Source organism: Bufo gargarizans, chromosome 2 (genome assembly GCF_014858855.1).
Source record: "Bufo gargarizans isolate SCDJY-AF-19 chromosome 2, ASM1485885v1, whole genome shotgun sequence".
In the NCBI taxonomy this organism is placed as follows: domain Eukaryota; kingdom Metazoa; phylum Chordata; class Amphibia; order Anura; family Bufonidae; genus Bufo; species Bufo gargarizans.
Window position 1 is genome coordinate 200,948,576 of NC_058081.1, and position 15,658 is coordinate 200,964,233.

The 15,658-nt window shown below is 41.9% G+C and overlaps 1 protein-coding gene across 1 annotated transcript in view; it reads left to right on the forward strand.

Moving 5' to 3' along the window:
• Window positions 1-542: 542 nt before the first annotated feature.
• The window catches only part of CHRNB4 (cholinergic receptor nicotinic beta 4 subunit), a 36,561-nt gene continuing 21,445 nt past the window's right edge, over window positions 543-15,658 (forward strand). The window contains exons 1-2 of the mRNA XM_044277118.1: window positions 543-598; window positions 9,242-9,383. Coding sequence (XP_044133053.1) covers window positions 543-598; window positions 9,242-9,383 — 198 coding nt within the window. The remainder of the gene's footprint in view (window positions 599-9,241; window positions 9,384-15,658) is intronic.

Sequence of the window (15,658 nt, forward strand, 5' to 3'; positions counted from 1 at the left end):
AATATCTTCAATATCTGTAGGAGAAAACAATGATTACAGAGTAACTGAAGAGAAACAGCCCTGAACAGCTTATACCCTTTATTCTGGAGAAGGCAGGAAAAAGCCAAAGTGGAAGAGGGCAGGAGGCTGCGTTTACAGAGGTTGTAAAAGAGCAAACCACTTAATCCGAAATTTGTTCTACGAGAAGGATTCACCTCTTTGTGTGCTACCGCTAAGAATGTAAAGGAATGAATAGTTACATATGTGCTCCAGTGAGTGTGGTTACAGGGTGCACACCTCAGATCTTCCAGCAGCTGGAGAAGTTCCACACAGACAATAACCATCCAGAGAGAGCTTCTCCCATACATCTGCTGCGCTGCCATCCTGGGGGCACTTACCTGCTGCTGGATCTACCAACCTCCTCTGTGCCTCCCCTCCCTGCTGCTGGCAAACTTTAGCTGCTGTTGTCTATGTGATCCCACAATCAGATTCCTTTGTCCTGGAGCCTGCCCCATCGTGAGCCTGCAGAGTCCATCCAGACTATAGGACACATCTGATGTACCATGGAGGATCTGACCGCCCTGCTTTTTGTGACCGCTCTCCTCCTGGTAGACTGTGAGTAATGTAGACTTCATTCATTTTTATTGTTAGAAGAATGTGCAGGGTGTCAGCATCTGACATTGTTAGGAGAATAAAACAAAGCAATCAGTCCTAAGAAATGCACTTATCCCGAATGCCACAATACAAGGTATGGCACATGCCAAAGCACAAAATACTGTGGGACACATAGTGGATATATTATCATCATTTCCTACCTTGGAATATCATCATTCCTATGTTTGTGTCAGGTATACTGATGATGACACTTGCCTCAGTTTTCAAGTATATCTCATTACTTATATAGACATTTAATCGACATTAGTTGGTTGAAACATATTCCACACATACTAGAAGTATTAGAAAAGACAACCAATTACCTTGTCATTTTCTGCACACATCTAAGTGGACATGAAGTGAGCTGCTATTCATAACGGGTTCTTGGTAAACATTTATCATCATAAGTGGTTTCTATATATGAAGTGTCAAAATCTCCATCATGTCCTGTCTTCTCTTTGGGTCTTCAGGCTTCTCAATGCTTTTTTCATCTTGGTTCCTTTAGTCCTCTTTCCCCTTCAGCTCTTTCGAGCATAATTCTCTTTTCCAGTGAGCTGAGTCTTAATATAATATGACCATAAATAAGACAGCTCCAGCGTTTTCATTTGAGCTTCATGCGGAAGATTTAGCTTGATTTGGTCAAGGATCCGTTTGTTTTTCATGCTCCAAAGTCTTTAGCAACATCAAAGTTAAAAGCTTGGCATAAAAAACTGTGAATGGCTCCAATGTATTTCCAATGTCTTTTAAATGGAAAGCCCACTTATGAAGTAAGAATTATTAATTAATATTCGCCTCTGGATTCATAAGTTCTACCATAAAGAATATTTAAACCCAGTTTTAATATCCCCAGAACATTATGAATTAACATATGCATTAGAATGTCTATTATTATGTCACAGAAAAAGTCAGTGTGGCAGAATACACTTGTCTGTGAGTAAGGGCTCTTTCACATCTGCGTTCTTTTCTTCCGGCATAGAGTTCCGTCGTCGGGGCTCTATGCCGGAAGAATCCTGATCAGTTTTATCCTAATGCATTCTGAATGGAGAGAAATCCATTCAGGATGCATCAGGATGTCTTCAGTTCCGGACCGGAACGTTTTTTGGCCGGAGAAAATACCGCAGCATGCTGCGCTTTTTGCTCCGGCCAAAAATCCTGAAGACTTGCCGCAAGGCCGGATCCGGAATTAATGCCCATTGAAAGGCATTGATCCGGATCCGGCCTTAAGCTAAACGTCGTTTCGGCGCATTGCCGGATCCGACGTTCAGCTTTTTCTCAATGGTTACCATAGCTGCCGGGACGCTAAAGTCCTGGCAGCCATGGTAAAGTGTAGCGGGGAGAAGCATACTTACTGTCCGTGCGGCTCCCGGGGCGCTCCAGAGTGACGTCAGGGCGCCCCACGCGCATGGATGACGTGATCGCATGACACATCATCTATGCGCATGGGGCGCTCTGACGTCACTCTGGAGCGCCCCGGGAGCCGCACGGACAGTAAGTATACCGCTCCCCGCTCCTACTATGGCAACCAGGACTTTAATAGCGTCCTGGGTGCCATAGTAACACTGAAAGCATTTTGAAGACGGATCCGTCTTCAAATGCTTTCAGTTCACTTGCGTTTTTCTGGATCCGGCGTGTAATTCCGGCAAGTGGAGTACACGCCGGATCCGGACAACGCAAGTGTGAAAGAGGCCTTAGCCTGTATTACACTGCCAGATCATCGCTAATGAGCATTCATAGGAACGCTCCTTAGCGATCTGGCAGTGCAATACTGCCACCAATTCTCCAATGAACGAGCATCGGTCAATCCAACGTAAAAATCGTAGTTTGCCGGCAGCAGATCATGCTGTCTAATCACGATCTGCTGCCGGCAAACAACGAGTCTGTATGGTGACGAGCAATGGCATAACGATCGTTCCTCCCCATACTCTAGAGGAGATCACTGCATGTAATAGCAGCGCTCTCTTCCACTGACAAGCAGGCGATTACCGGGAAGGAACGCTTCCCTCCCAACAATCATCTGCCTGATCTTTAATGCAATACAGCCCTAACTATATAGCCATAATAGACTCATTATTACAATGCTGAAATGATCAGAATTGATCACATTTAGACAATGCTGACATCTAGTGGCTAATAACATGCATACAAGTTATACAATACGTTTTCTGAAAATAGTTTATTTATTGTATGTGCCATGCATTTTAGCTATAATGAAAAGTCTTTGTCCCTCACTGCAATCACATTTTGTGAGGCTAATAATAAAAGAAATCATATGCACATATTCTATCAAATTCAAGGATGTTACATTAGGCAAGTTTACATTCGGTTACTTCCTGTAACTGGGCACACATACTTTACTATCCTAGTTGTAGCATCTAAATGAGATTTCCATACCAATAACACAGCATATTGATTAGAGAAGATGCTGAGTCGCGAATTGCAACTCCGCTCCATCAAAATGAATAAAGTGATTCATCTACAACATATGGCGGATGTGTGGTGCTGTATCCCTAAGATTGGCTATCAATATCAGGTCAGTGGTGGTCCAGTTTTTGGAACCCCCGAACCCCTGTCAATCAGCAGTTTGAAGGTAAAACAGCCCTTGTACATACATAGGTAGCTATGATATGACAAGTACAAAGATAGTCACAGATAGACACCACTGTGTCACAGTAAAGGGATAATAAACACAGTGATGTCACAGTACAGGGATAATGTACACAGTGATATCACAGTACTGGAATAATGTACACAGTGATGTCACAGTACAGGGATAATGTACACAGTGATGTCACAGTACATGGATAATGTACACAGTGATGTCACAGTACATGGATAATGTACACAGTGATGTCACAGTACATGGATAATGTACACAGTGATGTCACAGTACAGGGATAATGTACACAGTGATGTCACAGTACATGGATAATGTACACAGTGATGTCACAGTACATGGATAATGTACACAGTGATGTCACAGTACATGGATAATGTACACAGTGATGTCACAGTACAGGGATAATGTACACAATGATATCACAGTACAGGGATAATGTACACAGTGATGTCACAGTACAGGGATAATGTACACAATGATATCACAGTACAGGGATAATGTACACAGTGATGTCACAGTACAGGGATAATGTACACAGTGATATCACAGTACTGGAATAATGTACACAGTGATGTCACAGTACATGGATAATGTACACAGTGATGTCACAGTACAGGGATAATGTACACAGTGATGTTACAGTACATGGATAATGTACACAGTGATGTCACAGTACAGGGATAATGTACACAGTGATGTCACAGTACATGGATAATGTACACAGTGATGTCACAGTATAGGGATAATGTACACAATGATATCACAGTACAGGGATAATGTACACAATGATATCACAGTACAGGGATAATGTACACAGTGATGTCACAGTACAGAGATAATGTACACAGTGATGTCAGTACAGGGATAATGTACACAATGATATCACAGTACAGTGATAATGTACACAGTGATGTCACAGTACAGAGATAATGTACACAGTGATGTCACAGTACAGGGATAATGTACACAATGATATCACAGTACAGGGATAATGTACACAGTGATGTCACAGTACAGGGATAATGTACACAGTGATATCACAGTACATGGATAATGTACACAGTGATGTCACAGTACAGGGATAATGTACACAGTGATGTCACAGTACAGGGATAATGTACACAGTGATGTCACAGTACATGGATAATGTACACAGTGATGTCACAGTACAGGGATAATGTACACAGTGATGTCAGTACAGGGATAATGTACACAGTGATGTCACAGTACAGGGATAATGTACACAGTGATGTCACAGTACAGGGATAATGTACACAGTGATGTCACAGTACAGGGATAATGTACACAGTGATGTCACAGTACAGAGATAATGTACACAGTGATGTCACAGTACATGGATAATGTACACAGTGATATCACAGTACAGGGATAATGTACACAGTGATTACACAGTACATGGATAATGTACACAATGATATCACAGTACAGGGATAATGTACACAATGATATCACAGTACAGTGATAATGTACACAGTGATGTCACAGTACAGAGATAATGTACACAGTGATGTCACAGTACAGGGATAATGTACACAATGATATCACAGTACAGGGATAATGTACACAGTGATGTCACAGTACAGGGATAATGTACACAGTGATATCACAGTACATGGATAATGTACACAGTGATGTCACAGTACAGGGATAATGTACACAGTGATGTCACAGTACAGGGATAATGTACACAGTGATGTCACAGTACATGGATAATGTACACAGTGATGTCACAGTACAGGGATAATGTACACAGTGATGTCAGTACAGGGATAATGTACACAGTGATGTCACAGTACAGGGATAATGTACACAGTGATATCACAGTACTGGAATAATGTACACAGTGATGTCACAGTACAGGGATAATGTACACAGTGATGTCAGTACAGGGATAATGTACACAGTGATGTCACAGTACAGGGATAATGTACACAGTGATATCACAGTACAGGAATAATGTACACAGTGATGTCACAGTACAGGGATAATGTACACAGTGATATCACAGTACAGGAATAATGTACACAGTGATGTCACAGTACAGGGATAATGTACACAGTGATATCACAGTACAGGAATAATGTACACAGTGGTGTCACAGTGCAGGTATAATGTACACAGTGATGTCACAGTACATGGATAATGTACACAGTGATTACACAGTACAGGAATAATAAACAGAGTGACTTCACAGTACAGGGATAATGTACACAGTGATTACACAGTACAGGAATAATAAACAGAGTGATGTCACAGTACAGGGATAATATGCACAGTGATGTCACAGTACAGGAATAATGTACACAGTGATGTCAGTACAGGGATAATGTACACAGTGATGTCACAGTACAGGGATAATGTACACAGTGATGTCACAGTACAGGGATAAAATGTGCACAGTGATGTCAGTACAGGGATAATGTACACAGTGATGTCACAGTACAGGGATAATGTACACAGTGATATCACAGTACAGGGATAATGTACACAGTGATGTCACAGTACAGGGATAATGTACACAGTGATGTCACAGTACAGGGATAATGTACACAGTGATATCACAGTACAGGGATAATGTACACAGTGATGTCACAGTACAGGAATAATAAACACAGTGACTTCACAGTGCAAAGATATAAAACACAGTGATGTCATAGCACAGGGATAATGTGCACAGTGTTGTCACAGTACAGGGATAATAAACACGGTGGTGTCACAGTACAGGGACAGTGATTTCAGAGCACATGAATAATGCACAAAGTGATGTCACAGTACAGGTCTAATAAACACAGTGACTTCACAGTACAAAGAAAAATACAGAGATGTCATAGCACAGGGATAATTAAAGAGGTTGACTTACTTCAGCAAGTGGCATTTATCATGTAGAGAAAGTTAATATAAGCCACTTACTAATGTATTGTTGTTATCCATATTGCTTCATTTGGCTGGCCGGATAAAATTTTCCACCCCATTATGCACTTCTCATTTCCATGGTTACGACCACCCTGCATTCCAGCAGCGGTGGCCGTGTTACACTATAGGAAAAAGCTCCAGCCTCTCTGATGGCCGGGACCGTGGTAGCGCACATAGGCTAGTGCGTTTTCCTATAGTGTGCAAGCACGACCACCGCTGCTGGAATGCGGGGTGGTCTGTAACCATGGAAATGAGAAGTGTGTAATGTGATGTGATGAATCAAGCCAGCAAAAGAAGCAATATCGATAATAAAAATACATTCATAAGTGCCTTGTATTAACTTTCTCTACATGATAAATTCCACTTGCTGAAGTGAGACAACCGCTTTAACATGGTGATGTCACAGTATAGGGATAATGTACAGGACTTTTCTCTTCACTATTTTTAATGACCTCTGTGACAGAGACCCTGAATGGAGCCTTGGACGCAGATGTGAACATAGCCTAAATGCCCCTTACTTCGGTAGAGATGGGTCCCATTAGTTGCTGAACCCAGAACAGCTGCTGTGCCTGCTATCCTGGTAGTTACACCCTGTGTTTTAGACAAAATGTGGCCCTGTGCAAAATCAAAAGTGGGGCCCCACATCTTGTAATAATCTACCAACAATACGGTCACATTCCTCAGATTCTGGCCCTGCCCCACAGATTTACATCCTATATAGAAAACAGTCTCATTTTAAGCCAGTAAGGAAGCTGGCGTAGATTTTGATTGGCGAAGTTATGTACAGACCCGTGCATCTTCATAACTTTGGCGGATCGACCACCAGTGCACGGGATTGTTAAGAATGATGTCTAAAACGCTGGTCTTAATAAATTAACCCCTTTGTGTTTACATGTGAGTGCCTGTACGAATTGCTTTATGATGAATTCATAGAGATAAATAAAGGTATCATGTTCCTAAAGCATGCAATGAAATGTAAAGAAAGAGCGTCCAGCACTCAGGCACGGGATTTTTTATAAAATATAGTAGAACAGTATAGTGACTTCACTTATAAAATCTTACCTTAAATTTTTGTATTCTATTGAAAATATTGCTACACTAACAGAAGCAAGAAAAAACAGGTCAGCCCATTGGAATTGCCAACATTTTTACATTGATTACTCTGAGAAAATGTGAGCCGATTACACCATAGTCATAATTATAGAGAGCACATTATTAGTAACATGCAGAAATTCAGGTAATGTCACGCTTCGGTGTGGGAGGGAAACACCACACAGAGCATAGGAGGAAAGGGGGGAACAGGGAATCAGGCCTGAGAACTAGGGAAGGAAAATGGACACCTCCTAGTGAAAACCCTAACCAAAATCCTGACTGACTACCAGTATGAACAGACCCCAAAGGTAGGTGAGTTCATACGCAGGAATACCTAGAGTCGTATCAAGCCCCATAGGACCCTGGTACTAATGGCAGGGATGAGACTACCTGTTCCTCCAAAAGGAAGGACGAACTGGGGTCTCCTTCAGGCCTAATACAAACAATAGGGGAATGCAACACACAGAACCCAAACAAAATACAAAAGGCAAAGGAAAGACTTAACTTCAAAGGAGCAATGGAAGCACTAGGAACTCAGCCAAGATCTAACCACAATCTATCCAAAGGTCTAAACAGTAGCTATAAACCGCACAGCATTGTGGGAGAAGCAACTATAAATAGAGAAGGTTAAATGACCCTAATAGCCACACCTGGGGAAAGAAGGTGTGGCAAGCACCAGAAACAACGCGGACATCAATTGATCCAAAAAGAAAACATGTCAGATCAAACCACATGTTGTCAGTCTCACCGATCTTCTGCCACCTGTCGCAGGAACGTCCGTGACAGGTAATTCCTACTTTTTCTTGCAACTTCGCTGGTGTATAAAAATTAATTATGTATCCTGTCAATGTTTTTTTTTTTTTTTTTTATATTAATTTATTTTTTTCTTTCAGAAACAAAACATGACAGTAATCAATAATACAACCGAACATAAACAAAGATAATTCCTGTATATACACATACATTTGTTACTCGCTTATCCTTAGACATCAGGAATATATCCCTGTCCTGTTTCTTTTCTCGTGTCATATACAAAAAAAGAACCAATATAACCCCTCCCCTGCCCCCCCCCCCCCCCCATGGTTGTCTTGATGGTTACTGCAGATTTATTTATGGGTTCCGGCATATTCGTATCTACGAACCTTCCCACATAAGTTCTTCCATGCTTCGATGTTTGGTGGTGTGTCCGCCCCCCACTCTCTAGCCACTACAACCCGCGCCAGCATTAATCCTTTGGCCCAATTCATTTCTATTTCTCTGTCAAGACCTAACTTCCTGACATATCCAAGCACCGCAATAGCAATCTCCATTGGGGCTGGACATCCAGTCGATCTGGTCAGCTCCCGAAAAACCTGAGTCCAATAGTCCTGCATTAGAGGGCAGTGCCAGATCAAGTGGGTGAAATCCGCGTTGTCCATCCTGCACTTCCAGCATCTGGCGTCCCTTGTTTTATACATCCTACTCAACACCCATGGGGTGATGTAGGTACGATGGACAATAAAGAACTGTATCAATCGAAAATTACTCAATACTGTACTTCTTTTTATACTTTTATAGATATATCTCCAATCTAATGCATTAGGTTCAACTTCTAGTGCCCATTTTTGTTCACTATTAAACTTTATCACTCCCCCTAATCCCCTTTTAATTTTTTTGTATATCTGTGATATTGATACTTTGGTCCCCTTATTGAGGCAACAAAATTCTACAAATTCTGATTGTTTGGTGATTAAATACTGTTTATTCTCAGTGGTGTCAAATGCGTGTTTTAACCGAAAGTATCTAAAACGTGTAAGGGTGTCTAATTTTATACTAAGCCCTAATTCTTCTTCCTGTCAATGTTAAAATGAACAAATATACCCAATAGGTCTTGTATATGCTTATCTCACACCAGTATATTGCATGCATTATAAAAATTATTTACTGATACTATATCTGTGTTATGTTGTTCCATTTTCTAGATAGCAAAGCAGCGGATTCAGAAGAGAGATTAATGAACACTCTTTTAAGGAAAGATAGATATAATAAACTCATCCGTCCAGCTTATAATAATACACAGCGGGTCTCCATTCAACTCCAGTTGTCTTTGGCTCAACTCATCAGTGTGGTAAGAGGTGTTTTCTACATGTCTACGAATACATTACAAATACATTTTGCTCTTAATATTTTTTATTTCCTGTTGCTTATATGATGCCAACATTTTCCACAGCACTGTACAAGGAATACCATCATTTATATCAGTCCCAGTTCACAGTAGGGTTCAAAATCTTATCTCCTCATCTCAATCACATAAACCCATTTAGAGGTGCATTTACACCTGCCAAGGAGCAGCAGATTGCCGGGAAGGAAGTACTCCTTCCCGCCAGTCGGCTCCTCACTCAGTGGAGGTGAAGCGCTACAGTATGAGCACGAGGGATGACTAATGCGATTGCTCTTCCTCATACAGCTGCATTGTTTCTGGGCAGTAGACTACTGTTTAGACTGCACAATCTGCTGCCCAAAAACCATCATTTAGGTGTAGGCACGAACGAGCGTTTCGCTCATTCATCGGGTGATCTGCTGCACCTTTAGACTGGCAGATTGTCAGGAACGAGCGTTCGCAGGAACGAGCGTTCCTGATAATTGCACCATGTAAATCCACCTTGAGAATCAAATAATCCTAGAGTCTGTTCAAATCACATTATAACCCCATGCTTAGTATATACACAAGTAAAAGCTCCAGGCGTATATGCCAAGCGTATCTATAGAGCTCCATTCACCCAACAGATGCCAAAAGAGTGTCCTTTGGCCTTTGATAAGCTGGTATACAGGTCCTTCTAAAAAAAATTAGCATATTGTGATAAAGTTCATTATTTTCTGTAATGTACTGATAAACATTAGACTTTCATATATTTTAGATTCATTACACACCAACTGAAGTAGTTCAAGCCTTTTATTGTTTTAATATTGATGATTTTGGCATACAGCTCATGAAAACCCAAAATTCCTATCTAAAAAAATTAGCATATCATGAAAAGGTTCTCTAAACGAGCTATTAACCTAATCATCTGAATCAACTAATTAACTCTAAACACCTGTAAAAGATTCCTGAGGCTTTTAAAAACTCCCAGCCTGGTTCATTACTCAAAACCGCAATCATGGGTAAGACTGCCGACCTGACTGCTGTCCAGAAGGCCATCATTGACACCCTCAAGCAAGAGGGTAAGACACAGAAATAAATTTCTGAACGAATAGGCTCTTCCCAGAGTGCTGTATCAAGGCACCTCAGTGGGAGGTCTGTGGGAAGGAAAAAGTGTGGCAGAAAACGCTGCACAACGAGAAGAGGTGACCGGACCCTGAGGAAGATTGTGGAGAAGGACCGATTCCAGACCTTGGGGGACCTGCGGAAGCAGTGGACTGAGTCTGGAGTAGAAACATCCAGAGCCACCGTGTAGAGGCGTGTGCAGGAAATGGGCTACAGGTGCCGCATTCCCCAGGTCAAGCCACTTTTGAACCAGAAACAGCGGCAGAAGCGCCTGACCTGGGCTACAGAGAAGCAGCACTGGACTGTTGCTCAGTGGTCCAAAGTACTTTTTTCGGATGAAAGCAAATTTTGCATGTCATTCGGAAATCAAGGTGACAGAGTCTGGAAGAAGACTGGGGAGAGGGAAATGCCAAAATGCCTGAAGTCCAGTGTCAAGTACCCACAGTCAGTGATGGTCTGGGGTGCCATGTCAGCTGCTGGTGTTGGTCCACTGTGTTTTATCAAGGGCACGGTCAATGCAGCTAGCTATCAGGAGATTTTGGAGCACTTCATGCTTCCATCTGCTGAAAAGCTTTATGGAGATGAAGATTTCATTTTTCAGCACAACCTGGCACCTGCTCACAGTGCCAAAACCACTGGTAAATGGTTTACTGACCATGGTATTACTGTGCTCAATTGGCCTGCCAACTCTCCTGACCTGAACCCCATAGAGAATCTGTGGGATATTGGGAAGAGAAAGTTGAGAGACGCAAGACCCAACACTCTGGATGAGCTTAAGGCCGCTATCGAAGCATCCTGGGCCTCCATAACACCTCAGCAGTGCCACAGGCTGATTGCCACGCCGCATTGAAGCAGTCATTTCTGCAAAAGGATTCCCGACCAAGTATTGAGTGCATAACTGAACATAATTATTTGAAGGTTGACTTTTTTTGTATTAAAAACACTTTTCTTTTATTGGTCGGATGAAATATGCAAATTTTTTAGATAGGTATTTTGGGTTTTCATGAGCTGTATGCCAAAATCATCAATATTAAAACAATAAAAGGCTTGAACTACTTCAGTTGTGTGTAATGAATCTAAAATATATGAAAGTCTAATGGAGCTACTACAGAGTTACAAGAATACGGAGAAGCACAGGGTCACAAACGCCGCAGTTCACCTAGGTGTCTATGAATGATGACACGTTAACAGGTACCAAAATCAAGTACAATATACGTTCAAAGATGACCAAAATGGCCCAATATGGAAGCTCTACACAATACCTGTAAACAAGTAATACAATTAACCCTGTTGATGGCAGGGGAAAGACACAGTGAATCTGCACATGGTATTGAAACCATGGAACAGCAGACCATGGGAGTGGAATTCTCTGATGGAGATCACAATGTGAACAGTAATTACCATGGATGCATGGGGAGACTCACTATGGATACGTGCAGAGGTCCTTAGCAGAAGTTTAAACGGGGAGATACCAGTTTAGAACGTACCTGAAGACATAGTGGTGAATGAGCGTGAGGGCCCTGAGCGCACAACCTCGACGCGCGTTTCGCCCTACGGCTTCGTCAGGAGGTATGGAATGATGTGTAGACAGGATATATATAGGGAGAAGTGGGTGGGTAGGGAGAAATTACCTCCATATGGTCCACCTGTGGTCCACATATCTGGGCGCGGGATGCTCCATGATGCTCGACGCCATCTCTCGGCGCCTCCACGTCATCGCGCAAGCGCGAAAGTGTGACGTAATGGAGCGCGTCCAGATGGCGCCGAGCAGCGCATGCGCAGTCCGCGGCCCTGTGGAACGCAGGTGACCCGCAACCGGCAGTACACAGGCAAGGAGACAGGAAATGTCACAATCATGTCACTGACTGTAACAGAATGCCAAAAAAGGAAACCGGACGTATCCATACTGAGTCCCGCACAATTACAACCAAGCCTGAAAACGACAATACGCATCATATGCACGTGCTAAATAATCAAACAATATAGTGCATAGAGTCAGCTGTGTGTGAGTGGGGGCGGGGCAGAGCACATCCATAAACAGATGGTTGCTCTAGCCCGTCCCCACTGACCACAGCCGAAACGAAAAGGGTGCACAACGGGCCATATGATTATGGACCAAATATCTACCTTCAAGTGACTGTAAAACAAAAAGAAAGAGAAAAAGAAATAAATAACATGATATGTTATACAAAAAACACACACATATATATGTAAAAAGTGTAAAGAATATGAACAATATAGACAATGATTTAACCATAAAATTTCATATATATTTCCTATGATTGTAATCAAGTGTCGACTATGTGTTCGGAATCAATGGTCCGGACGACGTAATTGAATACGCCTACCCGTAAATGAATACTCATGATAATTATATCTAGAATTAAAAAGTCACCGGAGCATAAATAGGTCCATGCCTTAATAAATAGAAAATCTATATATATTACCTGATTCAATATCGAACACACAGACAACATCTATAATCCAAGCAGCATGATTCGAAAAACATGATTCAAAAAATCATAATTGTAATTGGATAATCATGATGCATATAATGAAATTTAAAAGAATTAAAAAAATATATATACAACTTGAATATAATATTTCATAGACAACAAACAGTGAACACCAGTGAAAAAATGAATGTGATTATCTGGTGAATAAATAAATTACAGATGCTGAGGCAGTGATATATCAAATCGCCCGCCCCTGCGGTTAGTGAGAGTCGAGGTTTGGGTGGGGGACAGAAAGGTCGGCACCGCGGGCGGCAAAAAGGCCGCCGGCGGGGTCGACCGAAACAGTCACCCATCCAACAGGAGCCCAGACCTCTGCAGTGAAAGGGAGTCAGAATCGACCCAGCTGTGAGAAAAAGAGACGATCCAGGCCAAGCTGGGACTCGGAGATATCCAAATGTCCTGCATGTGTCCAATGATACAATATCTGGCATTATCCCGCATGACGATCGTATTCTCCCATGGTTGATGACGACCTCCCTTACCACCAGAACCCACAAAGAACTGGGTATATGGAATCTCAAAAAGAAGGAAAGAGACATATAATGTTATAGTCATGAAGACATATATTAACATCCAAATATATATACCCTGTGATTAAAATTCGCGCGCTATTCATAGAAAAGAAGAAAAGCTGCTAAACTCATTGAGGCCATGGGGTGTGACGGTATCTAGGGTGACAATCCACTTGGTTTCCCTACGCAGCAATGCCACCTTAATATTGCCGCCTCTGGATCCCAAGTGGATTCTGTCAATACCCCTAACTGTTAGTCCCCCTGGATCGGATCTGTGGAATTTGTGAAAATGTCTTGGGACTGCTTGTAGCGAGTCCCAGTCCTTTTCAAGTGTGCCTGCCGCTGCCCGAATACTGCGAATGTGTTCCAAGACACGAACCTTAAGTGCTCTTTTGGTCATACCAATATAAAATAAATTACAAGGGCAGGTGATCTGATATATCACTGCCTCAGTATTGCAATTTATATGGTGTACGATGGTGTAGTTCTTCAGACCAGAAGAGTCACAAAAGCCAGTAGACCGGATCATGTACTGACAAGCAGTACAGGATCCGCAGGAGAAAGAGCCCCAATTCGGGCCCCTACTCCCAAAAATTCCGCCGGTGGATTTGGGCACATAGTGACTCTTGGTGAGAATGTCGCGCAAATTGCGCGACCTTCTCCAAGTGATCTGGGGGTACGCCGGAAGGCTTACAGCCAGATCACCATCGGTTTGCAGGACTGGCCAATGCTTGCAAAGGATATATTGTATAAACTTCCACTTGCTATTAAAGGGGGTGATGAATCTCACACTAGTATCTTTTTTGATTTTTGGCTTCGACCTACTCACCAGCAGAGAGTCTCTAGATGTTTTTTTTTTTTTTTTTGGCTCTCTCATAACCCCGCTGGATAGTGTTGAACTGGTAGTGTTGAGTCAGGGCTGAGGCCTGTTGGTCGAAGTACTCTTCGCTGGAGCAAATCCTGCGAGTTCTCAGGAATTGCCCTGTAGGGATTGCCTGTATCGTGTTTGGATGGTGAGCAGAGGAGGCGTGGAGAAGGGCATTGACAGCTGTGGATTTCCTGAATAGATCGGTAGACAAATATCCATCAGGGCCTTTGATGATCATAATGTCTAAAAATTCGACGTTTGTGAGGCTATATTTCCAGGTAAGTTTAATATTGCGAGTATTTATATTAAGACGGGCCAGGAAGTCTTCCAAAGCAGGAATAGTGTCATGCCACAGAAAGAATACATCGTCTATATACCTCGACCATAGGAGTGCGGCATCGTATCCAGGTGTTTCATGCACCAGCTCACCTAGCAAGCATATAGACAAAAGGAGTGCCAGCGGAATTACACTTAACCAAAGTGTTCAATCAATTAACCACTTCCAGTAGGTGAGGGAATGGTCATGGACTAACTCATTTAAAGCATGTAATTCTTGAATCGTCTTTTTTGGATGTCAAATACGGTCACATTGACCCAACTGTTTCAATTCCTGTATGTACCTCAATACAGCTTCAGAAAATAAATCAATAGCATTGGAGGGTATTTGTGGAGTAAAATCACTTTTCAATTGTAACCCCCAATCTGACAAACACAATTCCTGTTCAGACGTAATAGCAATATTATGAGTACCCTGAAAATACATTTTCAATTTTAACAATCTGCTTCTTGCTTTTTTCTTGCACTGGTTGAAGTTACTAAAAATACTGTAGATTCACTCGAGGTTGTTTCCTCTATCTTTTTAGTTTTTCTTTGGCCTTGAATCTGGTTAACCCGGTTAACATCAGTCCAATTGTAGACATGTCCCGTGGTATAATCCATTGCATCACGTTGCCACTTTCCTCTTTTAGTTTCTTAAATATAATTTTTTTATTTGTCCAAATAAGGTTGAAGCTTTTTATTATAGCCCTCATAGTCATGGGTGGATAATGGTGCTTTAAGTGATTCTTTAGCTTCCAATTTATTCGACATAGTAGAAAGTAAGTCCTTACGCATAAATTCAATGTTTAAAAGCATCAAATCACGTGAATATTTATATATATGGAACCCTGGATCATGTGAGTACATAGACGATTTTGGTTGAGTACGCATTCCCCTAGGTATGCGATTAGTTTTTACATATTC